The sequence below is a fragment of the Parambassis ranga genome, chromosome 4 (genome assembly GCF_900634625.1).
Source record: "Parambassis ranga chromosome 4, fParRan2.1, whole genome shotgun sequence".
NCBI classification, from domain to species: Eukaryota; Metazoa; Chordata; class Actinopteri; family Ambassidae; genus Parambassis; species Parambassis ranga.
This window is the reverse complement of record NC_041025.1, coordinates 8,636,411-8,663,063: the sequence shown is the minus strand read 5'-3', so window position 1 is coordinate 8,663,063 and position 26,653 is coordinate 8,636,411. Positions and strand designations below refer to the sequence as shown.

Here is a 26,653-nt window from a genome sequence, read left to right as displayed (position 1 = left end):
TAAAGAACCTGTTATCAGCCGTGGATTATTTACACACACACACATACACACACACACCTAAATGAACCGTGCCAGCAAAGTTTTTGTTTATGGGCGTACGTGCTTTGTATCCTGGGAGCCTGTTTACCTGCTCCGTTGCCCGGTGACATTTTTCTCTATGTCGTCAAAGAACTGGCAACACCCCTTATATCGCCAAACCATTTATTTCATTGACCTTTTTTTAAGGTGGCAGGCAGTCCTCTGAGTGGAGGTGCCTCGGTCCATTGCGCGTTACTGCCAACAGTAAAAGGCGTCTCTGTTCTGAGAGTCGCGCAGTCAACGCAGTTGGATATCTTTTATCTGATACAGCTTTTTGCGTAGGCGAATTCTTTCCCACTGGGCAGAACACGGCGGACTCAGAGGCGGCTACAGGGAAGCAGGGCCACCTTAAATCACATGCTGACATAACAAGAACGCTTCTCTCCACCCATATCCGAGAAGCGTATGTTAAGAAGAGTCTCACCTTCCCGACCAGGCTCTTATCACCAGGACAGACGCCGGTGTGCCGACAGCACGCGAAGCATCTCGGGACGTACCTGCTGCTCCTTATTGGCCGCGAGTCCCCACGGTCTGTGCTGTGCGTAACGCCGCGCGCAGGACACGCACGGGCCTGCCACAGAATTTGGATGTTGAAGTGTTTGGATTTATCCACGACTTTTCTCACTTTCTGGGTTTACTTTACATGCCAAAACTGGGGGAACAGACAGGAACGCAAGTCAATTTTCCGCGAAGCTTTACCGTTTTCGCCACAATAATTGGTAAGTTCAAGTTTTTTTTACGTTGTTCTGTCAATGCGTGTTAGCAAAGTTTGACACGGGCTTGCTTCGGTGGGCAATTGGAGACAAGTCAATTCAGGGTCGATAAAGGCATGTCAGCTGCTAATATGAGACACTGTGTTTCATGTATCTGTAGGGACATAATTAAGTTATCGACGTCGGCAGAATGTCACAGTTACTGTAATTATAATCAGTATCTGACAGTAAGTCGTTGGTAATGCCTGTTTTATGACAATAATACCATCATTAACTAAACTGTAGCAGTGTCATGTTTGTGCATTTTACGATGCAGTCTAAAGTGACAAATTACGCTTTTTCATATTTGTGTCATATAGGTATGTACTGTAGAGTCACGATATTTGTATATGTGTGAAGTCACCTGCAAGTTATGATTGTGAAAGTTCGATTTTTGGCCACTGGGGGGCGACCGCGTACCTTTTTTAAGTTAAAGCGCCTACTTATTGCAAGTGAAGGTGAAGGCGCTCTCTGCAGGCTTTAGACGCCCTCCAGATGATCCAGTGTTTAAAATGTTCTTCCTCTTTCTGCTTAGTTTTATCGGGGATGATAAATTATTATTATTTACCTCAGAATGGAAAATACCAGCTTGCGCAGCACTACTTGCTGGTGCAACAATATTGCATGTAGGGAAATGTCAAGCCATAATTCTTTATCTTTTACACCATGTACAGGCTATATATATCCTACTGTATACACTGCGAGTTATCTGGTATCCTTCTTCCTGAAGAGAACAGCCTACTCTGTCCAGTGCGTAATTTGCATAGTATTCACAATCACTTTAATGGTTTCTGCATGTTGCTGAGGTCAGGGGAAAGAGGATGGCGTCAGCACTATTAATGCCAGTACAGTCCCTCTGATAACTTAGATTTACAGGGAGTGATCTGGTCTTTACACAAGCCTGTAAAATAACAGCATCCACACACTATTGATGTTGCCTGCTGTAAGAGTAAAGACTGCAAACCTGCAAGTCGAAAAGATGTGCTCTGATATTAGTCAAATCACTCATTACCATTTATTTGGAGCTAAATTCAGTCTAATGTGGGAGCTCTGGTGCAATCAGTAGTTGACGGTGGATGTTATTTTGAGCCTGTTGCACAGTTTCCAAACAAGATGAACGTCAAACCCACAGCATTTTTTAGAGATGTGACCTGGCAGACATTACAACTGTCTCTCTGTGTGGGAAGATGCCAGGCTTGGATCTAATGGAATAAATATCTTTGGTCTTCAATTTCTTATTCGTATAAATGAGTCGCCTAATGGAAATCTTAAAACCATACGATGACTTGTAAAGACTCACGAACCTCAGTCAGGATCCACTGCTTTAGGCGTACTGTGGTATGGGTCCATATTTTGTTCTATGCTGTAATTTATTATGAATGGCCTAAACTGTCCTGCCCTCCACGTGGGTGTGGATCTCATCTTTCTATTGGCTGAGCTCAGCATCGTCCTGAAGGAGCTCTCCTGTGATTGGCCAGGCTGCCTCAGGGCTGTGGGCGTATTTTATCGGTGGTGGAAGTAGGATACTTTGTGACAATGTTCATTGTCGATATTTCAGTGGAGCTGCCGTGGGTATGAGTGCGCAGCGGAGAGCCTCTTACTACCAGCCGCAAGAGGCTTTGCAGCTCCGGACCGTGTTTTTTGTCCTCTAAAGCTTGCAAAAGCTGAAAAAAATCCGAGAGGAATTTATATTGTTTTTTTTTTAAACCAGTTTTAAAGGTTACTGCTGGCGTAAATGTGCGTTCATGGCATTTTTTGCTGACGGCGTTCTTGCGTTTGTGTCTGGTATTACCCCATCTATGTAGCAGTTCGGACACATTTGCTGCATGCTGGAAGACGCAACAAAGAGAAAGATCAAACAAAGGAAAAGCGAACCTTGACTAGTTGTCTTTCCTTGCGGGGATATTCTCATGAAATCTACTGGAGAGAAAACGGACTGGTTTTTATTCTGACTCTCGGTGGGCGAGAGACAGCAGGCACCACAGCCAGAGAGAGAGAGAGAGAGAGGAGAGAGAAAGCTCTCTGAATGCTGCCTTTGATTTGCAGTCAGAATAAGGGACGGTAGTCGAGGCGACGGGTCTGCTTCACCATCCTCCTCACTCGCTTCATTCCCGGCTCTGCTCGTCTTGTGTCCCCCTTCTCTGACACAGGTTATCGGATGGACCAGCATCCCAGCGCCCGAAGCTGCACCAGTCGCGGGGCTTCGTCCTGCGAGGCCGTCCCGACGGAACCCTCCATGAATCTTTACATCCACTCCACTACCGGTACACGCTTCGAGCTCTCCTTGCCCCAGGAAGAGACTGTGGAGGGACTGAAGAGGAGGCTGTCGCAAAGGCTGAAAGTACCAAAAGAAAGGCTCGCTCTGCTGCACAAAGAAACGTGAGTAAACATAGAGATTTTACATTTTACTGAAACGCGCTTAACAAAAGTTGTGTGGTCGCTGTAACCTATATAAAGGAAAATAATCACACAAACATTTCATTGACGTGTTAGTCTTAAAGGGACAACCAGTATGTCAGACTGTATTATAGGCTGAATGTCTTGGATGTTCCGCACTTTCAAATGTGCACAAACCGACTGTAGGTGCGTTCAGGCTCCTGAGCTGATATTTTTCAATCCATATTTAGGATTTATGCCATATTTAGGTCTCGTGAGCTTCAGAGACAATCTTGCCTGCTTTGGTCATCAATACATTCTAGGAAACTATCGGGACGCACGGTATTGGAAGTACGCGTTGGGGACGCACCGGTCACGGAACAGTATTGACGAGGCGATCAGCATACTTGCATTGATTCATCCCTTATTCGTTATAAATTCCGAAGCCTGACTGAATTTGTAATACTGTAATACTGTCGAAGGCTTTACACATTGATGAGTGAGGTCTATGATATATTTATTGTAAAAATGCACAGACGTGCACACTGTCCATCCAGTACAACGGAAGTATCCTGTGGTTAGAGGAGAACGTGCCAGTAGCTTAAGAGGCAAATAACTCCATAATAGTTTAAATGCATTTCTTGGTTTCTTCAGAAACTGCTGCATATTAGGGCGTAGACACACTGGTGAGAAAATAGTTCAGCCTTTTCATATTTAAAACTAACCGAAACCTAAAGCACTGTGCAGCTCCCACATGGTTTAGACCCAGGTTAAATAAAATAACAATAGTGCAGGTGGTGCTATGCAAAAAAAGAAAGGGCTTTTAGTACATGCAAACACTCAGCATTGTTTTTCAGCCCCCTTCCCCTCCTACCAATTGTAATCACCCAATAAATCACATCATCCTTTAAAGCCTGAAACCCCCTTTTTAATCCCCTCCTGTGCCTCAAACTGTAGACCTACAGCAAGTCAGGGCTGAGGGCCTTTGTTCAGCTGCATGGGGTGAGATTTGGGTCATGCCTGTAGAGCAGGCTGTCCTAAACATCCTTCACTAACCTTAGGGGGGAACAGAGCCAAGCACAATGTGTTATGGTGTTTCATATTTTGCAAGAACAGATACTCAGATATTAGACTGTAAAGCACTGAAAATGTATTTTGTTTAAACCTGCACATACACAAGTTCCAGACTAGTAATGTACTGTACTATAGTTTAGTTGAAATGTGTGCAGTACCAATAATCGCAGTAATGCCGATATTTGTCATGCTGTTTATCTTTTCTTATAATGATCAAAGAAGTTGAGTTTTTGTGTGTGTGCGTGTGTTGAGCTTACAGTTTGTTCTCCTCATTTGTTCAAGTGAAATTGCCAAACGAAAATACTTACCTCCACTTAGGCAAGTGGCAGTGGTGCCAAATATCCACTGCGAGCAGTTGTCAAGCTCCACTATACTCGAAATTGAAATATGACAGCCCAATCAATACTTTTCTTTCATGGAGCTTTTCACCCACGGCTCTTTTCCAAACTAGTTTTGAAGTCTGTCTGCCCCCCTTGGCTGAAGGGTGTTTGTGTGTCTGAAGTGAGAAGATATTGTCAGCACAGTCTAATTATCTCGTTCTCTCCAACCCTGCAGGCGACTAAGTTCAGGCAAACTCCAGGATCTAGGCATCTCTGATGGGAGCAAGTTAACACTTGTCCCCACAGTTGAAGCAGGATTAATGGTAAGGTTCAAATTACTTTGATCTTATTTTTATATTGTAACCTAAATGTAAATGATCAATGTTGTTTATTTAAAACTACAATATTTTCTGCAAATTTAGTCTTTGCAGGTTTTAATGTTGTTTTGTTTTTTTCTGTGCAGTCTCAAGCATCAAGACCAGAACAGTCCGTAATGCAAGCCTTGGAGAGTCTAACAGAAACTCAGGTGAGGATTTGGTTGTCTGTAGCAAAGTGTCCTACAAACTAAACTGACCCTTGGTGTGCGTAGTTGCATTGTGGATGAAGAAGGTTGTTGCTTTGGTTAAGTACAGGCTCACACCCAGATATGACAGAGATAAGATGGGCACGCTGCACAAGCCTCTTTCCTTGTCTAATCTCAGCCTCTTAAACAAGCCAAGCTAGACATCCATGTGAGCTGTTAGGATATAATAAGCAGCAACAACCCTCTGTATCCTAGTAACATCTGTGATACTGTGTCTGTGTGTGTGTGTGTTTGTGTGTGAGCACACACCTCTGCTGGAGGCTAGAGTGAACATCACACAAGAAAGGCTTATTTGTGAGCTGCTGAGAGGACCAGCACTCACTTCCACCTTTCTGTTTATACCTTTATCTCTAATCTCTCGCCACTCCATCTGTATTTAATGCTCTAACAGGCACACACACGCAAGGTTCCAGGAAGTGTGCTGTGGCTGCATGGAGATTGAGTGTAGTCTCACTCACTCATAAACAGAGTGCTGGATCATCAGATGACAGCCTTCTCACTCAGTATTAGCATAGGGTTCCTGGAAACCTAGCATACATGCAAAGTTCAAGTAGGGCCTACACCCTGTGCTTACAGTGAAACAACTTGGTAGGCCTTCTTAAATACAGTATGTTTTGAGTCAGTGTAGCATGACTCACCAAAATGATCAATAGTGAAAGTTATGTGAAGAAGGCAAAGAGTTGTCCATGTTGGCCACAGAGAGAAACCAAGCGAAAAGGGAGGCGATAAGGCTGAATGCACTCAGACAACAGTGTGACGTATGAGACACTCTGCAGCTGACTGACTGACTCAGATCAGCTTCCTTTTTGGAGTGTTGGGTAACACAGAGATGTACGTAACTGCATCAGCGATGCACTGCTGACTGATGTCAAAACACTGCAAGATGTTGTAACTGTACTCTGATGTAAGGAGTTAAGTGTGTCATTGATGCAGATGTTATGTCCTGATGAATGTGTCCAGAGAACGATGCACATTTTATCAGAGGATGTGGGCTGTTTAGATAGCAAAGTGTGGTTCGGTATGGCTTCTCTCCCTGCTGATAATTTTATGGTGGAAATCCTGGCCTCGCTGTGTGTGTGAACTCAGCATGCATCTCGTAGCACTGACAGCAGATGACTGCATGTGTGTAGGTGTGTGTAAGTGGACGCGTGCGTGTCTGTTACTGAATGTGTACTGGTGTGTATGTCTCAGTGTTATTGGACTGGGAGCAAGCCTTGCCAATCATGTAGTACACCTATGCTGGGCAGCCAAGTGGGACTGTCATTTTCACCAGGGGCAGATGATAATTCAACCACTGACCCAGAAGAGTTAACTTCTCACTTTGCCTTGCTTCCTGTGCCTTGCTCTGGCCACACAACTCTGATACTCTTAGAATTATGAGTCAGACGGTTGTTTCTTTAGAATCGTCAATCACACATTGTCACATAGGTTTGCTTTCATATTTTTTGTCATGTCAATAGTAATCCTAGAGGTGATAGAAAGAATAAAGGGCACAAGTAAGAATAATAACAAAGAAAATGTCAAAATAAAGGGTACAATAAAGACATAAAGCTGTTTTAGTTTATAGTCAGAGAAATTGATTCCTCTTTATAATTAATGAAGTGAAATGGAATGATATAGATTGCAGGGAGATTACGGATCTGAGTAAGATTAGAAAATAGGAACACAAAAGCTTTCCCTCATTTCCTTTCCCTTCCCTTCCTAACTCTGGGGCTATCAAAAATCAATCAATGCACTTAGCTTTGAAAAGTGTCTGACACGATAACTGATATGCCTATACATCCAAAAATAGCCTCAGGGAGCTGTGGAGTGATTCTTAGCCATAACCATATACAAAATGGATATAGACCCCCAATAACCCCTCACCCCTCTAAATATTTTTGGTCAGGTGAGGTCTCATATTCAGATAGGATGTTTTTCCATGAAGTGTGTGTATGTATTAATGGAAGACTGCACTGAGTGGATCTCCTTATGTCTTCTCCTTATTGGGATTCTGGAGAGGTCCACCTAGGAACTAGCTAGTCCACAAACCAGAAAGAACATGACAGCTTCCAGGGCTGTCTCAGACTTTAGCGGGCATAAGTCAGAGAGAAAATGTTTTATGGAAATTGAGCCCCGGCAATTATCAAAATGGGATTTTTTTCCCCTTTTACTCCGACTTCTGCTTAACAGCTCTCCCAGGGCACTATAATTTAAATGTGCTGTGGTTTGCAAGTCTAGCTAGCTGCCTCCGTTTGACCGTGATGGCTGGTTTCTTTAGCAAGGACAATCCTGGCTGCCTTAATTCTTCCTCTAGCATCTCACTCGACTTTTTTGCATGACATTTTAGCTGTATTAAGCCACTTCCTCCTGACGGCCCATCACCTGTAGTACTCTCTTATTCTGTCTGCTAAAAGGAGGTTGTGTGTACAGGTTATATTTGCAGTCATACATACACACACATAAACACATCAGAATTGAAAGGATATATTTAAGAGAATTCCTGATCCTGATGAGAGAATGAGAAAATATCTAAGTCTACTAATAAAAGGAATGTAACTTATATGACAGTGGAAGGGAAATGAAAGCAATATTAACTATTTCTGTGCACGTTAGATGTGACAGCAGTGCTCCATCTATTGATCTTGACAGAAAAAGAAGGATTATATGCCCCTCTTAGTACACAGGGACTATTTGCTCATTGATGCACATTGATGCTAGAATAAAAGCCAACCAGGCAGCAACCCCCCCCCCCCCTTCCCCATTGCCCTTCCCCCACACAGCCCTCTCTTTGTTCCAGTCTTAAAGCATGAGCACCAGACCTACCCAGCTGACAAACCCTAGAACGCAACAATGATTGAGGGTCATTCTGCAAGTTTGGCTCTCCTCCGTCAACCCAGCTATACCCAGTTGAGTATGGCCACAGTGGTGCATACTGGTTTCAAAATCAATGCTCGGCCCAGCTGGAGCGAAGCTCAGCAGGCTGCAAATTGACAAATTTTGCCTTGAACACTAACACAGATTGGGAGGAAGCTGTGTGTTACCATTCCATATGTCCCAGAGGAATACATTGTTACATATCAGCTCTACTTTTCTCTGTCCTGCCAACAGGCACCTACTGACACAAAGACAAGAGGTTACTGGAAAGTCCTTGAATAGGATGTGTGTTAGGAGAAAATGTTAAAGTGTATACCTGTGCATGTCTGTGTCTCTGTACAACAAAACAGCTCAATGCAGGTGGTCAATATGTTTCTCTTTCCAGTCCTGCAACCTATATGCCACCTTATCTCCATGTTAGTTAATCAGCAGGATTGACAATAATAAATCATTAGAGAGTAATTGTATTGAAGATTTGATTTGCAATGAATTGAAAAATGACTGAGTCAGTCTGTTGGTCAATAATATGAGAGGATCCTCCCCTTGTTATAGCATGCATCTCCCTCTGTCCTTCTCACTGCCATTGAAATGAAGGCTTTTTATCTGCATGCAGCTTAAGCGAGGGAGTCTTTGCTCTTTAGAATGGTAATTTGCTTTTTTGTTGTCTAAATGAAAGCTACAGAAATTAATTTGTTACTGAATGTGTAAATCAAATTGTGTATGGAATGAAAGACAATGCTGATCTAAAGGCCTATTCAGTCCCTGCTCATGTAAATCCCGGCCTTGAAAATTGCATTAATAAGCTGATCATGCAGTATTTTTGCACCTGTGTAATCCCCTTTGTGATGCTTAAATGCACAGTGGGAGGGGGATGCTTGGATGGGTGGAGGGAATCAAGGTGTGTTGCAGGGCAATCATGAGAGGGGTGGATTGTGCAGGAAATTTCGTTGTATTATTGTGTGTGTGTGCATTTGGTCATATGTGTGTACGTGGGTGTGTGCCAACATCCATATTTATTGTCTGTGTCTTTGCATGCTTCTTGAGCATACAGGAGAGTCTTATTTCTCCATATTTGAGTCGTGACCATCATTGTTATCCATTCCCTGGCGACACAGTCCTTTTGTGATTCAAGTAGCAAGCATCGTGACTAGTGGGGCTACTGTGTGGGAGGATGGAGGCCAGCAGTATCACTTATGATAGCCACTACCAAGTTTAATGAAGTCAGTTTGGCATATGCTGCTGTTGAAAAACATGGGCAGGGGTCGAAGGGTCCAGGTCGTTCTGGGAGTTATACCAAAACCACTACAGAAAAAGGCAGCATACACCATCACCTCTTGTTATAATTTCTCCATCTGTCACAAACTCCCCATTCCTCCATCTCTATTTACCCTCTCATATCTCATTCTCAAACAGATGAGATGCCATGTCAGTATTACTCAGTATTACTGCAGTTGATGTTGTTTTTACATGTATCCACAATGGTTTCTTGCTGGATACAGAAACTGCTATTAAGCTGTTCTCCAAAGCACAGGACCCGGTTTTAATTGTATTGATCAGCTGGTGTAAGAGGGATTCTGTGAAGTGAGAGGAGTGTGAACAATAGGGCTTTACTATTGCTGACTTGAATTGGATCTAATGCATGAGGGTGTGGGGTTGAGAGGCTTGTATGTACATGTGAAGCTGCTCAATGTGCCTGGCCAGTTGTTGGCACAGTTGAAGTGTGAGGAGCAGCTTTTGCAGGAAACCTGATTATCCTGAACTTTGCCACTCTGATCTCTCATTTCACTCAGCTGATCAAATTTGGTGATGGCCAGCTGGTACTCTCTTGTCTCTTTCAGCCCCTTCATTTTCTTATCAGTCAAAATAACAGGCACCTATCTTTCTAATGGGGCCTTTGAAGAACCCCCTGGCTGCCTTTAGGATTTGGGGCATGATGCAAACCATTGATTTTTTCCCCTCTCTCTTTTGAGAGCCTGTTATTGCATCTTTAGCTAGTGTGGCTATCAATAATGTCCTGGTGCGATCAAAAATCTAGGTCGATAGGTGGGTTAATAAGCAGCTTTTTGAACAGTACCTTTCACCTAGCAGTCCGACAGGTGAGCAGCTGCAGTGGAACCAGAATATGGCCGGAGGAGATGGCTTCCTCCTCTCTCGGCTTCCCTCTCTCCACCCTTCTGTCCCGCCTCCCAATCCTCTATCCTCTTTTCTCCGACACAAAGCTGCTCAGTTGTTCATGAATGTCAGCTCAGTACTGCCAGCATGCTCTATCTTTCCCTCCCTCTCAGCCTCCTTCAGTCTCTCAGCCTCTCTCTTCCTGCCTCACTCCTTATCTCCCTCTCTTAGTTCGCTTAGTGTGCAAAGGAAGAACGACTGCAAATGAGTTCCTTGAACCACAGGGACCCCAATAAATAAAACTGTCAGCCAGAGACGTCGAAAGGAAAAAAAAGAGGGAAGAAGCCAGAGGCACACTCTCACTGAATATTTCATCACCCACCACCACCACCACTCTTGACACCCTACCCCCATTGCCCGCATCCCCCATCCCCCTTCACCATCCTTGTTCCCCCTCTCTGTCTTATGCCATCCTCCCCCTTCTTCTCCATCTTGTCTCCATCCCTCCTCCCCCAGCTGCCCCTTATCATATTCTCCCCTGTTAGTGCATAGCAACCAAAGCCTCCTGCTAAACAAAATACCACCTCCAGGATTCCAACAGCTTTAACAAAATGGTTGATGGCACTACGGCCAGTTGTTAAAGAGGGCCAGGATTGGCTATTAAACACTTGTTCATATCACTGAATAAACTTTGAGTATAATCAACAATGTAGGTTGTTTCCAGGAAGCACACACCCTTTACTTCAGGCATGAACTCCTCTTTGCATACTGCTACTTCAAAAAAGAAGGAACAAAGAAGGACTGGTTTCTCTCTGTATGCCTTAACGCAACAACCTCTTCATTCTCCTTGCCTCGTGGCTCTCACAACAGACCACTACAGGCAGCCATAAGTTGCTTTCATCCAGCACTGGAATTTGTTAAGTGTGCTGCAGAGAGCAAGGTGAAAAAAGAAATGGAGTATGAGGAAAAGGAGGCGGGTTGTAGACTTAAAGACAATCCATGAAGCTCTCTTTTGTTTGCCTGTGATGTTCCAGAAAGCTCTATCTGGTGTTTGTCCTGACGTCAGTAGTAGCCAGCCACATTGGCTGTCTTGGCTGTGCTCCTGAGAGCAGACAGGCATGTTTGGACTGGAGTTGTGCTGCTAGCCGAGACCTCTGGGAATCATTCGCTAGCCAGCTCTCCAGCACTAGAGAGCCCCTTCCCCCCTATACACACACACACTCTTTCTCTCTCTAATGCGATCCCTCCCCTTGTTTCTCTCATAGTCTCTGTCCGTCTGGAAGAGGCTTGTTGTTACACGATCACTCTAGCCAATCTAGCCCCTGGCAGGCAGGCCGCACTGTATCATCCTCCGCCTCCTCCCTTCCCTGAGGAAACAGGCCCTATTTCAGGTGTTCCACTCCACAGCTCTCGGCTCCCAGCTACACAAGCTGTTCGCTCTTCTGTTCTCGGTGTTCATGATTGTCAGGGAAACAGCATGTCATTTAAAAATGACGTAGCGTTTAGTTTGGAGGAGCAGAATTCCACACCTGAAGGTTTACTCTGGCCCTTTTTGTTTATCTTCTGGGGGAAATGAAAGATGACCGCAAAGATATGAGAGTGACCGATCAGATTATAGTAGTTAAAATGTCCTCTGTCATTTTCCCTGCAAATGAGATGTCTGTGTTTATGTGGGTTTGTGGCCTTTTAATTTCTTGCCTAAAGAGGAGGCTGTGGTGGGTGGTGTGTGTATGTACGGAGACCCCATATGAGTCACATACATGGTTGCACACATTTTTAGCTTCCATGGATGTGAGACTTAGCAGAGCTTGTGTGAGCAACTTCTAAATTGACTTTATGAGTCAACGACTGAGACTCTGAGACCTAGAGTGACAAAAATCGACTGGAGGAGGGAAGAGAAGAAAAAAAAGGAGGTGTGAGGAAGAAAGCTTGCTTCTCTCACAGGCTAATTTGAAGCCTGCCATGTGGTGTTGGAAGCTCAGTAGGAGTACATGAATTTCATCTCAGTGGTTTTGAATAATCCACACTAGTCATTATAAGGGTAATCAAGCCTCCTCTCTGTTTCTCCTGCTGTCACTCACTGTCGGCCTTTTTCTCTCACTTTCTCTTGCATGCAGTTGCACACAAACACACACACTCACAAAGACATACAAAGTAATAAAGCAAATGCCCTGTTCAGGCTTGGCATTAAATGGCATATTGGATGAAAGGTATATAAATACAGCTATGATTGGTCTCAAAATGCACTCTCTTTGGGATTCAACATACAAATGCATCCCACTGACACATGCTCTGACTTTGAAGTATCAAACCGTCACTGCAGTCCTCCCCTCCAGCTGTGTGGTTGACAAATAAATGAAGCACACATTTTCTGCTTAGCAGCAGTGACGGTTTCTGTGCAGATAAAATCAAATGTATGCAGGGTAGCAAAACTCGATCTCAGGTTGTTACTTGAGACAGATTCTGTCCAATGGGAAATGTTACCTGTCTCTTAAGGTTGACGCAGTCTGTATTTATGTGTTTACATGACTTAAATCGGGCCGTATATGAACAGAAACTGACTTCTCAGTGGTGTTGTCCGCTCATCTTTTCCTCCTCCCTTTATCTAAACACCAGGCTGATAGTCTCCCTTGAGGCCTTTTTATTTGTATGCATGTCATTTGTGTGTGTGTAGGGGGTTAGCAAACTGTCGACTCATTTTCTTGACAGCTGTCAGTCAGACACAGCGTCTCGTGCCCCTCCTCTTTTCTTTCTCTTTTTTCATCTCCCCACCCACCTTTGTAATTCTGCCTCCCCCCTACACACACACACTCACATCTTTGTCAGGCAACCTTTTGTATATGGAGTTTCCTAGACCTATCTCGCATAGCGCCCTGCCCTGTTATACTCCTCACTTTGCACTCCGCCTTTGGCTTGCTGAGTTTATTGCTTTACCACAACGGGGTAATCATGGCGGGTGTGGACTGTATCAACAAGCCATTAGTGGCTGAGTTTACATTCTGAAAAAGCTGACTTTCTGTTTACCCTGCAGCCTCCTTTATGCTGATTTTTGCTGCTTTAGCTGTTGATTATTTACATTTTGAACTACAGCCATCAGATCATTCTAGCACCCTTGTCCTTTCACCTGCCTCTACTCTCCTTCCATCCTCTTTTCCACACCATGTCAATATCAATGTGCAAAGGTCACCCTGGCAACAGAGAGGCAGCAGTCGATAGCGAAATAAATAAGCACAAGGAAAGGGAGAGAGGTGATGGAGGGCAAAGCCTGGCGATTCACAGGGTTAACTACAGGCCAACATCTTAGAAACACACTCCAAAGTTTGCATGATCTATGGGGATGGAGGCCTCTGCTCTCTTTTGCTGTCTTTATATCTACATCTTTATTACGGTACTTGTTGTCTGCCTTGTCGTTACTTCTTTCCATCTACAGTCCTCTTTGTGCTCCCTTCTGTCCTCATGTAGCTCTCTCCCTCTCTGGGGTCAAAAAGCACACAGGCAGCAGGAGTTGTTGAAACCTTTTTGGACAGAGGCATCACTTTGTATTTGCTAGTGCAGGTTGTTTTTGTTTACTTCTGTTTGAGAAGAATCTGAGATGTCATTACTGCTGAGTCTTCCAGACAAAAAAGAAGCTTTGTGGCCCCAAATGACTCACAAACACACAGTTTTCAGCAGTAAGTGGAGATACACAGTTAGAGTCACAGGCATGCAGGAGGAGGACAAGAGAACTTTTGTTATTTAGTGTGAATCCTCCCGCCAAGTCGTGACAAGTCTGCAATCCTGTGTGTAAGTGTGTGTGTCCATCCGGGCCACGGGTGGGTCAGCAAAGGCCTCCACACTTGGCTCCTGGTAGTCATTGCCAAAGCTCCAAAAATGGGCAGCCCTTCCAGATCCGCCGCGATCCACAGACAATTCACTATTCTGTGTTTGAGAGGCAGGCGGGGTGTATTTCCTGAACGTGGGACTGATTTTCAGGCCACAGGCCAGACAGAAGGGTGGCCTTTGTCTCTGAGCTGAATGACACTGCTGACTAAGAACGGACTGAGGGGCAGCGGGAAGCAAGCAAGAGTGGGCTCTGTTTGTGTGTGTGTGTGTGTTTTCCAATAGGTCTCCTTATCCAGCACTCGCAGCAGAAGTAAATAGGCCACTGTTACAGAATAGTGATTGATTGCATGATGGGCTAATGTGGTCTGTGTCTCAAAGCCCTGTTGTGTGTATTTTAACTGCCATCCATGGTGCAGACTGTTCATTTACTAAGAAGGAAGTCAATATGCATGCAGAGTCTTTCTCTTCTATTACAGATGGGTGCAAATAACATTGTATACAATTAAATCCATAGAGCTCCTGAAACGCTCAAACCTTTCCTCTTTTCTCTCTGTAGGTCAGTGATTTCCTGTCTGGCCGCTCTCCACTCACCTTGGCCCTCCGTGTAGGTGATCACATGATGTTTGTCCAGCTCCAGCTGGCAGCGCAGCAGTCTGGTGGTCCCCAACTCCACCACAGGCACCTCATCACCCGGGGCAATGCAGAGGCCGCCATGGGACAGCCCACAGGGCAGCCCCGTGTTCCCCACCCTCACCCGCACTCCCACCACCACATCCACCATCCACATAGTCACCCAAGCCCCCACTTGTCCCAGCCTCACCCTGTCCCTTCCTCGCCCTCTTCCCCAGGCTCACCTTCCTTTCCCCTGCCTTCAACACACCACCAGCCACTCCCCCCCATGTACCACCAGTCAGCTTCCCCTGCTCACTGTAGCCCCCCCACTCCTCCACCACCCCACTCCCCTCGCCCGTCCCACATCCCTGCAGGTCTTTTCCGCTCTCCAGCCCATCATCATCATCATCACCATCATCATCACCACCACTATCACCAGCCTTCTTCAAGCCAGACCAGCCATGACATCGGCCAGGTCAGCCCTGTAGCCCCGGTCCTCTGCCCTGAGGTAGGCCTCAACTAATGCTATTAGCACCCCGGTGTACCTAATGTGCCTAAAGCCTTGTTAGCATTAGCTTAAGGAGAAAGAAGAATGCAAAATGTCTAAAATATAGAAGCATGCTATTTGGTCAGAGAGGACCATGGTAAAGTGGTCACATGGCTACATGCATATTGCACACCTACAGTACTGATGTCATTAGAGGCACTTAGCCATCTCATGGATGAATGAATGACAGAGAGGGTGGGTTATGACCATTTGACCCATGTGTCATGCTCACAGCTAAATCATTCTCCATTAGATTGATTAGATTAATGGGATATTCCCGCAGCAATGAGGGTGAACCCATGGTTTATTCAGGTCTGGAGGACACACATGTCATGTGTGTGTTTCCAAACCACAGTGCATTTAGTCATCACTAGATTGCATTGAATGCACACAAGCAGGTCAACGCACACATACAGTAAGCCATAAGGGCACAGAATTGATATGACCTCATTCTCTCTAGTGAGATGTACTGGAGTAGGATAGGGGGTCGGATAAAGCGCAAAAGATCAAACATACTGTATTAAAGTGTGCTAGAGTGAGTGAATCAAGAGTTGTTTGTCATTAATTACTAACTTCAAACTAAACTTCAGAATGTGAGTAGTGAAAGAGGAACCAATTGTGGAGTGTGTTAGAGAGATGGTTCACAGCAGGAATAAAGGACACATCGACATTCCAGTTTAGTGGTGAGACAAAGGAAATGGCTGTTCCTCATCATGCTTTCATGCTTTTACAACAAATACAAATACCTTTGGGTTTGTTTCACTTTCGAATAGCAGTTGAGTAATTATAATGAAGCTGGTTTGATCACAGTGTGAAGTAACCCAGATACTCTTGGTCTTTTGGTGGATGGTATAGCATTAAGCTCAGGTCCTCCTTTCAGGGGTTTCTTATGACCATTAGCCTTGATGACCTACTAACCATGACCTACTGCATAGGTTACTTACATAGTGTAAATACTACTTACAGCACCCTGAAGTAAAGGTCATTCCTAAATATATCATGTATATGTCTATGCAGTATAGGTCAAAACGACATTTGTTGTTTTTACTGCTATCATTAACATTTTTCAAGATTACAAGTAGACTTTTTTGCCCAGAAACCTTACCTTATGCCCTTTTCCCTGTTTAGGCTAACTGCAGCACCAACAGCCCCACCAGTGGCTCCAATTCCTCGGCACGTTCCCGTAAACCTGGCGCCATCATTGAGAGCTTTGTCAACCATGCTCCCGGAGTGTTCTCAGGGACCTTTTCAGGTGAGAGGAATCTTAGCTGCCGTTAAGAGTTATTGTTGCTCTAAGCAATAGAAAAGCACACAGTGAGATCCAGCTGAAAGCTTCCTTTATGAGCTTTATGAGAACTTGCATGCTTCACAAAAATACCCAGAAAATATAACACAGACCCCTCTGTCTGCTCTCTGGGTCTGTTGTTGGCATGGGTCTGTGTATGAGCTTAAATGCTTTTTTGTTCTCTGGTGTCTCATTGCAAACTAAACATGTTACTTCTGTTGTAATAAGGTTTTAACTTTTTCTGCTCCATTTCTCAGGCACTTTGCACCCTAACTGCCAGGACAGCAATGGGCGTCCCAGACGAGATATTAGTACCATCCTGCAGATCCTCAATGACCTCCTGAGTGCTACACGCCACTACCAAGGCATGCCCCCTGCCCTAACCCAACTCCGCTACCAAACCCAGTGTGGGTCACCCACCTCCCCCGCCCCCTCCCCGCCTCCTTCACCCCCAGTTGCTGGCATGACAGGCCTCTCTGCCAAAGCTACCTCTGTGCCTGCCGGCAGCCCTAGCACCCCTCCGCCGACTCTTCATCCACTGGTACAGTGCCAGAGCCAGATCCGCATGTGCAAACCCCCTGGTGAGTGACACACACACACACACACACACACACACCCCACTGCTCTTGCAAGCCATGTCAGAAACACAAACAGAAACACCCCCATTCCTTGATGCCATTATGAAGCAGATGTTCCTACAGTTGCTACAGCTTTGGAGAAGAGAGAGTGTGTGTGTGTGTTTCACTGAGCTCTGCTTTTGCGGTACAACCTGCTGAAGAATTCATTGCCATCTCTGTCTCTGTGTTTCTATCCTCATAGCACATCATGCTTAGCTCAGTTCTGTTGGGATGATTTTGCAACATTGTCTTCAAGTGCTTATTTTCATCTTTAAAACACTGACAAAGCAAGAACAGAGAAGTCAGATTAAAGAACAAAAAGAGTCATGTAAGTGTGTCTCTTGGGTTTTTGAAACAAAAAAGAAGAGAAGGAAGGAGGGGGTCTCTTTAGTAATGCAATACAAGCTTCCTCAAGACCCGTTCAGTCAGGCTTCACTTGTCAGGTAACGGAGTTGGCTTTGTTTTTGTGCACCAAGGAGATAGGTTTACCCCTTCAAGCCTGGGCTGGGCTTTGTTTAGATTAGATCAGACTTTGGGTGAATAACCTACCTTCTAAAGAAGGGCTGCAGCTGGGGCATGTGTGGGCCAGACAATCCTCAACTTACTCATGTTTAGGGGCTGGGGCCTGTGCTAGATGATGGCATTTAGGGACTGATTTTGGATGTTTTGAAATCTCTTTTCCTTGAAGGGACATGGGATGTTGAGTGTCAGACAGATGTCCAGAACTGATAACATTCAGTCAATGTTGTAAGGTTAGACTGGCTGTGTTGGGGAAAACAGTATTGTCCTCTGCTGCCTCCTTATCTCATGCTGAGGAAATTGAGCCAGTCATTGGTGAACGGCTGGTAAGTTTTGTGGGGTGGGTCCAGGAATACTATGATTATTGTTTAATGTTTTCTTTTGTTTGAAAAAAAAAACATGAGACTACATTTCTGTTGTTGTGGTCTGGCTTTGTCTCCTGTTTTATAATCTTTTGTGTCAAGCAACTGCACACAGACTGAATGTCCAGTATTTGACTGCATCACCCTGAGTGCCCTTACAAGTGTTCATTGAACAGTTGGAATAACAGTGGCTTGTTTTTCTAACTCAGGGAAGACCTTTCCTTCGCTGCCCCCACCTACGTAGTGAGGCCACCCTTCCCCTCTTCTCCCACTCTTGTCATCTCATCTTCATCTGCACTCAACAGCCCACACTACTGTTTTCCCCCATTTGCTGTCCAAAAACAGCCATGTCTGTAAAATCCATCTCTGTCTTCCTCTTAATCACCCCCGTCTCTTTCCATGCCTGTGTTCTGCATCAATACATTGTCTGTGTTCAGTTGGCCTTTAAATAGATTTATTCCAAAATCCAGCTCTGAAAAGAATTTGAAGTCGAGGGCAAACAGAGGAGGAGGAGGAGGACACAGAAAACGGGGTTTTTTAAAACCACAATACTAAGCATCCATTTATCATTTGGGTGGTCATATCCTGTCTACAGATGTCCACTTATTTACCAAAGGGTGAAAGAATAGCCCGGCTAGTGCCCTTTTCCCATTTAACTGCCATGACTCAGCTTCCTGCTCACAATATGCTCTTCCAGAAAGTAATTTGAATATGTAACCAGCTCATCTAAGCACAGTTAGGCTCGGTGAGACAATGAATGTACTGCTGGGTCTGTGTGGACAGAGGCTCTGTGGCCTATTTGTATCCTGTTCCACATGGTGTCCTAAGGAAGCCGATGACTAAGCGCTCTCAGGCAGTCTTATCAGCCGACACCTGATGGAAGACTTACTGGACTTAACACTGCGGCTTAACTCTGCTTCACAGAAACCTACCTTCATTCAGCTAAAGGAAAAAAAACTGCACTAGCCATCTGCCTGAATGTGTGTGCAGTCAAACTCAGGTTGAGGCAGCCTCTTGAAAATGTCACATAGCTTTTCTGTCTCCTGAGAGCCTTTACCCTTTCCACAGCAAGTTCATGTGTGAGGTGGAGAAGACAAGCGTAAATAAAAACCTAGGACATGCACACACACTCAACCACAAATGCCTGGTTAAAAGCTTGGGCATCGAGCTTGGTTACATGGTGTTGCTGTATAGTATTGCTGAGTTGTAGGGATTTGTCAGCCCAGGCCTCACGTTGAATATGAACAGGAGGGCTTTAGGATGGCCTGGCAGGCTGATTGTTAGCCAAATTCCTTTACTGAGTAGGGTGGACCTCCCCAGCACCCCCTCCAGCTCTTCCAGTGCCCCCCTCCCAGCAAAATCCATTGTGTGGGGGCCAGGGGACTGGGGCTGTATAAGGGGCACCAGGCTGAGCCATTGTGGGGCAGCAGAAGGGAGGGCTATGGGATTATATGGCTGCCTTTTAGTCCCACTCCCACTGCAGCTGCCTTAGTTCAACACAGGCACACAGAGAGGGGCAAAGCAGGGGCACAGCTAGCCCTGAAAGTTTCTCTAGCACCCCCTTCCTCCCCTGCGTCCCTTCCACCTCCTTTCGATTTGTCAGGTCATGTTAGCTTTGTGCAGACTACGACTGGGCAAGCCAAAGGAGGAGGGAGGGTGATAGAGGATGAGAGAGACTCAGAGAAAGAGCCTTTTCCCTTAACCTCATTGAGTCTTGTATTTAAACCCTGACCTGCTTGGCTGAGGCATGACACATTATCCACTGGTCAGTTGTACTCATCTCTCGTCGCACACAGACATTCGCAGGGTAACACGTGCACCACTAACTTAACAACAACACTAACTTGCCCCAACGACGCAGCACAGTGCAGAGCTATCTGGCAAAGCCAGCCAAGCACATCAGGTGCCCTTTCATTGTCGACAAGGAGAGCAAGAGGGAGAGAGAGAATGTAAATGAAGTCTAAAAGTCATTGAAGAGCTTGTGTCCCTGCAGGACTGTTAATGCCCTTTCACCGGCTGTCAAAATGCTCATATTAGCTCTGATTTGATCGGATGCTTTAATTTGTGTCTGATATGGTGGGTTTGGTCTAGTTTGATGAGTTAGGCTAATCTATTTTACCTTTACGTAATAAAACCTTTATGTTTAGACTAACTGTGAAATTTCCTGAATAGAATGAATATTAATTGGAAAGTGAGATGTTATCATGAGTCAGTAGATCCACATATTGATTTGAGCCAATATTGTTTACACACAGTGCAGACAGGGACTTCATTTAAGAATGCAGCCATACTAAAGGAAACCAAGGCTTACTTTGCCGCAACATGTTTTTTTTTCACCTTTTTCTCCCCCCTCTCCTGTGTGTTTTCGTTTCCGTTTCTGACCACTCCTCCCTCTTTCATCTGGTTCCCTGGATGCTGAGCAAACACAATGTTCTCTCTGCAAGATCACAAGACTTATCAGGACAAACAAACAAACAACAGCACTAAGACAACTGCAAATGAAGGCCAATCTTTATACAATCAATAAAAGGAGAAGCTCCTTTAATCTCCCTCTGCGTCCTGCACACTGCAGCCCTCCTCCCTTTTTCCTTTACCTCCATCCTCTGCCTCTCCTTCTCCACCCACCCACTCCCCCCACCCTCCCACATGCTCCCTATCTCAGTCCTTGCTGTGTTGCTGGGCTGGGCGCAACGGCAAGGAAAACTGACTGACGCATCGATTATTCATAGATCACCCCCTCTCTCTCTCTCTCTCTCTCTCTGTTTTTCTCTGACTTTCTCTGCAGTGCCCAGTGTATTTACAAAGCCTGTTTCAGTCTTTGGAAAAAAAAGTTTAAGGAGGGGAAAATTGAGCTGCTTGAGATTGGCAGGCACAGGAATGGTTAAAAAAAGACAGGAGAAAAAAAGTAGACTAGCCTTTCCTTCCTCTATGTGCCCTTGACCTGTCTTGCGTTTGATATCTTCCACTGTGTGTTGCTAAAAAAAGATCCATTGTTGCTTCCTCCTCTGTCTTTTTTGTGTCATGCAGGGATGTATATGAGAATTGGTTGTCTCTCTCTGTCGCTCTCTTTCTCTCATTCATTTCCTATGTCTTTAGTCAGCTCTCTTTGGGTCCTCCAAGGTTATTGTGCTCATGTCAAACCCTACTCTCTGCAGCCAGGCTCTGGGCAAGCCTGTGTGTGTGTGTATAGTCTGTCCTTCTTAGCCAGCCCTAATAATAGCCCTACTGTCATAAACATAGTCTGGAGATCCCTGCGGCCAGCTGTGTCCGGCCCAGCCGCCCAGGGCTCCGGTAGTGACGCTGATGAATGGCTGCACACACACATACACATTCACACACACATTCACACACACACACACATACACAAGTATGGTGTAGCTCCAAGCACATTCCCAGAGCTCTTGCCAAGCCAAAGGCCAAGACCTCCTGCTGCACCACCAAACTGCCTTTAACTTGGTTTGTGTGTATGTGTTCATTCGTATATATTGTTAAGCTTTGTTGGCACTGCTTTGGAAAACAAGACTGAGAAACTACCCTGGTGGATTTAAACTGAGACACTCCAAAGGCAAATTGTACCAGACAAACAGATTTTGTATGTGGGCATGTGTTTTGGCTTTCTGCCGTTTCATTGTGTACCGCCACATTTCAACACAGCCGAGGGCTGGTTTCACTTCTGGCTAGTCTGAAAAGGGGAATACAGGAAAAAGAGAGGACCAGAGGGGGGAACAAAGCCTTGTGGCAGTGTATATGGATGTCACATGGTGGTGAGGCAGTGGAACAATGGCTGTAATGTAGGAGAACCCCCCCTTTGGTCCCACTGCTCTTTAGAGATGACATGCTGCACTCACACACAGCATCTGGATGCACACATACATTTGTATCATATTAGCAGGAAATGGAAAAACCCCAGTCTGTCTGTGAGTGCAATGTGAAGATGTGTTCTTTTTTTGCCTGTTGTCTCTGTGCCTCTGTTTGCATCCTTTCTGTTTTCAGAAACAGCACAGAGGCTGTTTGACGGCAGTTTACTTTAGCATGCACTGCCAGACAGTGGTGAATATTTATAGCTGGAGAAAAGGCTCTGTGCTGCTCGATCTGATAAGCAAATGAGGGAAAGAGGTAAATTAAGCCCACACAGAGTCCGGAATTCATTCCGATGGGGGGGAAGAGCAGAGGAAGGCGCAATCGATTTGGAAAGCCGACACCTACGGCTGATCCCTTACCCTCCACCCTCTTCCCTCTTCCTCCGTCCTTTTCTCTATCCCCCTTGCCCCTGGGGGAGGAATTCCTTAACCCACACCACCACCCCGCTCTCCTCTTGCCTCCTCCTTTTCCTTCTTCACACTGCCCCACCTAGCAGTCTCTGGGGAGACATGGGCAAAAGCTGGAAGAAAGAGAGGAGGGAGCAGAGGGGCCTTTAGTCTGTGCTAGGGGTAAAGTGTGGGGGGGGATTAGGTCAATGAGCTGAGAGTAGGAAGCTATAGCCGTAATAAAGAAAAAAATAGGAGAAAAAAACCCAATCTTTGCCTGTCTCTCTCCGCTTACAATTTCCATTCGCTTGCATTTTCTATTGAAAGCCAATAGCGTTGTCCTGGGCCCGAGATGGATGGCTGCACTAGAGCTAAGGTTTAATCAATAGGTCTTTTTAATTTGCCATCGATCCACGTTAAAAGCTACTGCGGCTGTTGTTGTGTGTGTGTGTGCGTGCACCTTTTGAGTGTGTGCCTTTGTGCAGCTGCATGAATATACGTGCACAAGTGTACACATTGTGTATGTGTTCTTGTGTGAATACATGATGTACTCGAATGCGGCTCGGAGAGTCTTTGTGTGTCTGTGTGTGTTCTGCTGTGCAGCAGAGGCAGAGATGGTTGCTGTGCTTCGGTTTATTGACATTCTAGCCCATTATTTAATTATTTAATTCCCAGACAGATACTAATGGAGCTAGCTAATAGATTGCGGTTGCTATCCCTTCCCTCCAAGCCCCTGAATATACGTATAAATGGAATTAGGCTTGACTTGGCCAGTGTAGGAAAGCATTCACGGTGCATTGTAAGGCCTCTCTCTTGAGACTGGACTCTGCTATAGGCACATCAACGGCTAGAAATGCACTTAGGAGCACATCCAGTCATTGAGGCATGTCATGCGTAATTATGTTTTCAGATATCATAGGCAGCTATGTATCAACTGTAACTTGTGTTTGTATGTTTTTGACCCTGCGTTTGGTTTTCAAGGAGATTTTGGATTTTATTACTCAGTGATACTGAGGAAGCTAATGATGCTTAGTAGGGGAGGTTAAACCACCACATTCCATTTGAGTGTGAGAGCCAAGGGAATGATCCCAGAATGTCTTAATGTTATCATCAAGGCTGTGGGGCTTTATCAGCTCTCTGCCCCACACAAACACACACATATTCTTCTCAAGCCTGTTGGTCTACTTGTGTGCAAAAAGATATACATGACTGACTTTTTCTTCTCTCTCTCTGCCTTTTGTCCAGGTGACCGCATACGTCAGACCGAGAACCGTGCAACCCGCTGTAAGGTGGAGCGTCTGCAGCTACTGATGCAGCAGAAGCGCCTGCGCAGGAAGGCCAGGCGGGACCAACGCGCTCCTTATCAGTGGCTGCCCAACCGCAAGGCCGGACGCAGCAACAGTAACAGCAGCATGTCCAGTGAGGGCTCCCTGGACCTGGACTTTGATGATTCAGTGTGGAAGCCTGACGTCAAGGCTGACTTGAAGTCTGAGTTCGTCATGGCCTGAACCTTCAGTTTCAAAGATGTGCAACGCATTGCTTGGAATTTACTTAGAGATATATGTGGATTGGCAGGAGGGGTGTGCAACTGTGCAAAGAGGAAATCAAAGTTGTCTTTGTGACTGTGTGAAAAAAGACTCCCTGCAGACTTTAATCTCATCCTGTCCTACACGGTTGACCTTGTGAAAAATAGCAACAATAGCAAAAAGAACTTTCTTGTGATGCTTTGATTTGGACAGGCAACAACCGGACTTAACAGTATACAAGACCTTTTCGGGGGTATGATAACAGAGACCATACCTGAACTCGAGCATAGGAAAAGTTAGTGGGTGGTGGTGGTGGTATTTTCAGATTTTGTTTTTAAGATTTTTTTTTTTTATTATTTTTAAGCGCACTCTGGGGAGAAATGAAGAGATCCACACTGGACTTATTAACAGGAGCACCAGAGGCTTCAGTGTTTCCTAATCAGAAGAAAGGCAGAACTGCCGGACTTTGGATTATTCCAATGGGCATTCTTATTGATCTCAAAACTCACCAACCAGAGTCCAGTTTATACCTGTTACGGGGTGGTTAAACTTTTTCTTTTTTTCCACTTTTAAGCATATTATTATATTTTATAAACAAAAAAAATATGTAGCATTGTTCACGAAGCATTCAGGTTTTCATATAACAAAGTTCAAAGTAGTTGTTGATTTGCACATTTTCTTGATTTATAACAGCTGGTCAAAATGTGCAAGAAGGAGGAGGTGGGGCCTGAAATAGAATAAAAAAAAATGAATATGGAAGTATTGATATCAACCTCAGTGACATAGGGTATCGATAGGAATGATTAATAAATAAACAAAAATAAATTAATATTAACAGAAAGTGCTTTAGAGGATTTTAAAATCTTTAAAATGTATATGGAAAAAAATCTATTTTTATTTCTCTTCCTATCTGCTGTTTTCAAAAAACAGCAGCCCTCTGTGGCTTTAGTCAAGTCGTTGACTACCAACAAATATGTACATCCATTCAATCATACATTAGCTCATCCACGAATTATTTCGTCAAGCCACAACAGATTTTACAGAAAGATCACGTTCATCCGGGCCGCCTCATGTCTTACAGACCTGAATGGACTTGTCGAGGGACTTAGTTTGTGTACATAAATGTGACAATTGGCAATGAGGGTGTGTGTATGTTTGACTTTATTGTAAATTGATTTAGTCTATCCCATGTTTTCTCTCCAGTCGTCTTCTCCCAGATAACCCCATAGTTTCTCAAAAATCATTAAGAAGAGCAGAAAGAAATTGGCAAATTCGGAGCTGACTTTTAGGCCCATTTGATGTTTCTCACCAAGTCCTCATAATGATGACTATTTTTTTACTGGCGGAGAAGAAGAGGGAGAAGAAGTGGGATCTTTATCCAGCATCATTATCTAGTGCCTCCACCAGGACATCCATTGACATATCAGGATAGGCCTTTCACAGTTTTGCTGCTACACATGGGGATTTAAAAAAAAAAGAGAGGGTAAAAACTAAAAGTGACTCTTCTTTGCATGCAGAAGTGTGAAATTACACTGTTTTTTTTCTATTGATGGAAGAAAAAAAAGAAACTGGTGCTGTGGGAATGAAGGTTAACAACATGCATGAATTTGTGAAGAAAATAAACAATGCTGCTTTTGTTGGTTAGGTTTTTGTAACTTTCATTTTTCAATGTTCGAACAACAGTGTCCTGCTAAAGTGTTACGACGCAAAACCAAAACAGATGAAGTTAAGTGTGGACTTGCGTTGTTGCTCAGCACTGATCATTTCTGTTGTGTGACAATGAAGAGGATGACGAGCAAAGAGCAACTGACTCTCTCTCTCTCCCCTAACGCTGGTTTCACGTCCCCCATGACTCTCAAGGACCCAGACAGCCTCCAAACTGTTTAAAGCCGCCTCCCCTCCTGTGTGGACGTATCCTCGCAGGGAACCAACCAGACCAGAGGATTTACAGTACTGTCTGTCAAACCTACTCCAGAGAAACATCTGGTCTGTCTCTTCTAGCCGTGTGTCTGTCTGATTGACCACCCTACCACGATTGCACTCCCAGAGATTGCAGTGAGAGATTACCTTTTTGGTGAACCTCATCTTTTTTTTAAGTGGCCTTACCTTTCACTAAAAAAATGAGACACTTGGGGACAATGGGGGCGGGAATGTTCTTTGTTTCGTTTTGGGTTTTTTTTTTTTACTTTCTGTGCGTATCAATGTTGGACTTGTCATCAAGCACCATTCTTGTCACTGAGGACACTGGGCATCTGTTGTTTAGTGCTTTTAGCTGGTGGAGTCTCTATTATGTCAAGGCTTCTGTGCCTTAAAAATGTTGCCCTTGCAGTGTCAGTGTCAGATTTAAGCTTGTTTTCGTTGGTTGATACACATGACTGTGGTGTTTGCAGTCATGAGAGTTGTAGATTTTAGGGGTAAAGCTTGTTTGAGTGAATCAAATACTGTTCAAAAGTAGGTGTTGTTCCTCAAATACGGTCTTTGTCCCATTTCTTCATTGTGTTGCCATGCTTGTTGGTCTCTGTTATTCGAACCTCATGTCCTCCCCCCGCTCCCCCACCCGCTTCCGTCAAATCAACAAGCTGCAAAGCTACAAATCTGTTTACGCCACCATAGTTTGATGGCAGGGAACAGCCCTAAGTCAGAATAAAGAAAAGTCCTCTGAGGACTCCAGACTACATGCACTTCCTGTTTTCTTGGATACAACATTATTTAAGGACAATTGAACCTCTGCTCGCCCAAATTTTATTTAATTTCTTTTGTATATGTATGAACTATACTCTGTGTGTGCCTCACTTCTGTGTGAAACTCAAAAAGATGAAACAAAACAAAAAAAGATGACAAAAGCATTACAGAGAGGATAAAAACAGTTTGTTGGTGGAATTCTGATCACGTCATTTAAGTTGCCTGTTCTTTCTTGTAGCCAACTATTGAAAATAACAGGATTCAAGAATACAATTTACAATGT

General features: G+C 44.7%; 1 protein-coding gene across 1 annotated transcript; it reads left to right on the top strand.

Annotated features, from left to right (window-relative positions):
- Window positions 1-258: 258 nt before the first annotated feature.
- midn (midnolin) lies at window positions 259-26,617 on the top strand. The gene is made up of 8 exons (XM_028403371.1): window positions 259-797; window positions 2,981-3,209; window positions 4,836-4,923; window positions 5,064-5,126; window positions 14,530-15,093; window positions 16,261-16,384; window positions 16,675-16,998; window positions 23,408-26,617. Exons 1-8 carry the CDS (start codon window positions 722-724, stop codon window positions 23,668-23,670), a joined length of 1,731 nt encoding a protein of 576 aa, XP_028259172.1. The 5' UTR covers window positions 259-721; the 3' UTR covers window positions 23,671-26,617.
- The last annotated feature ends 36 nt before the right edge of the window (window positions 26,618-26,653 follow it).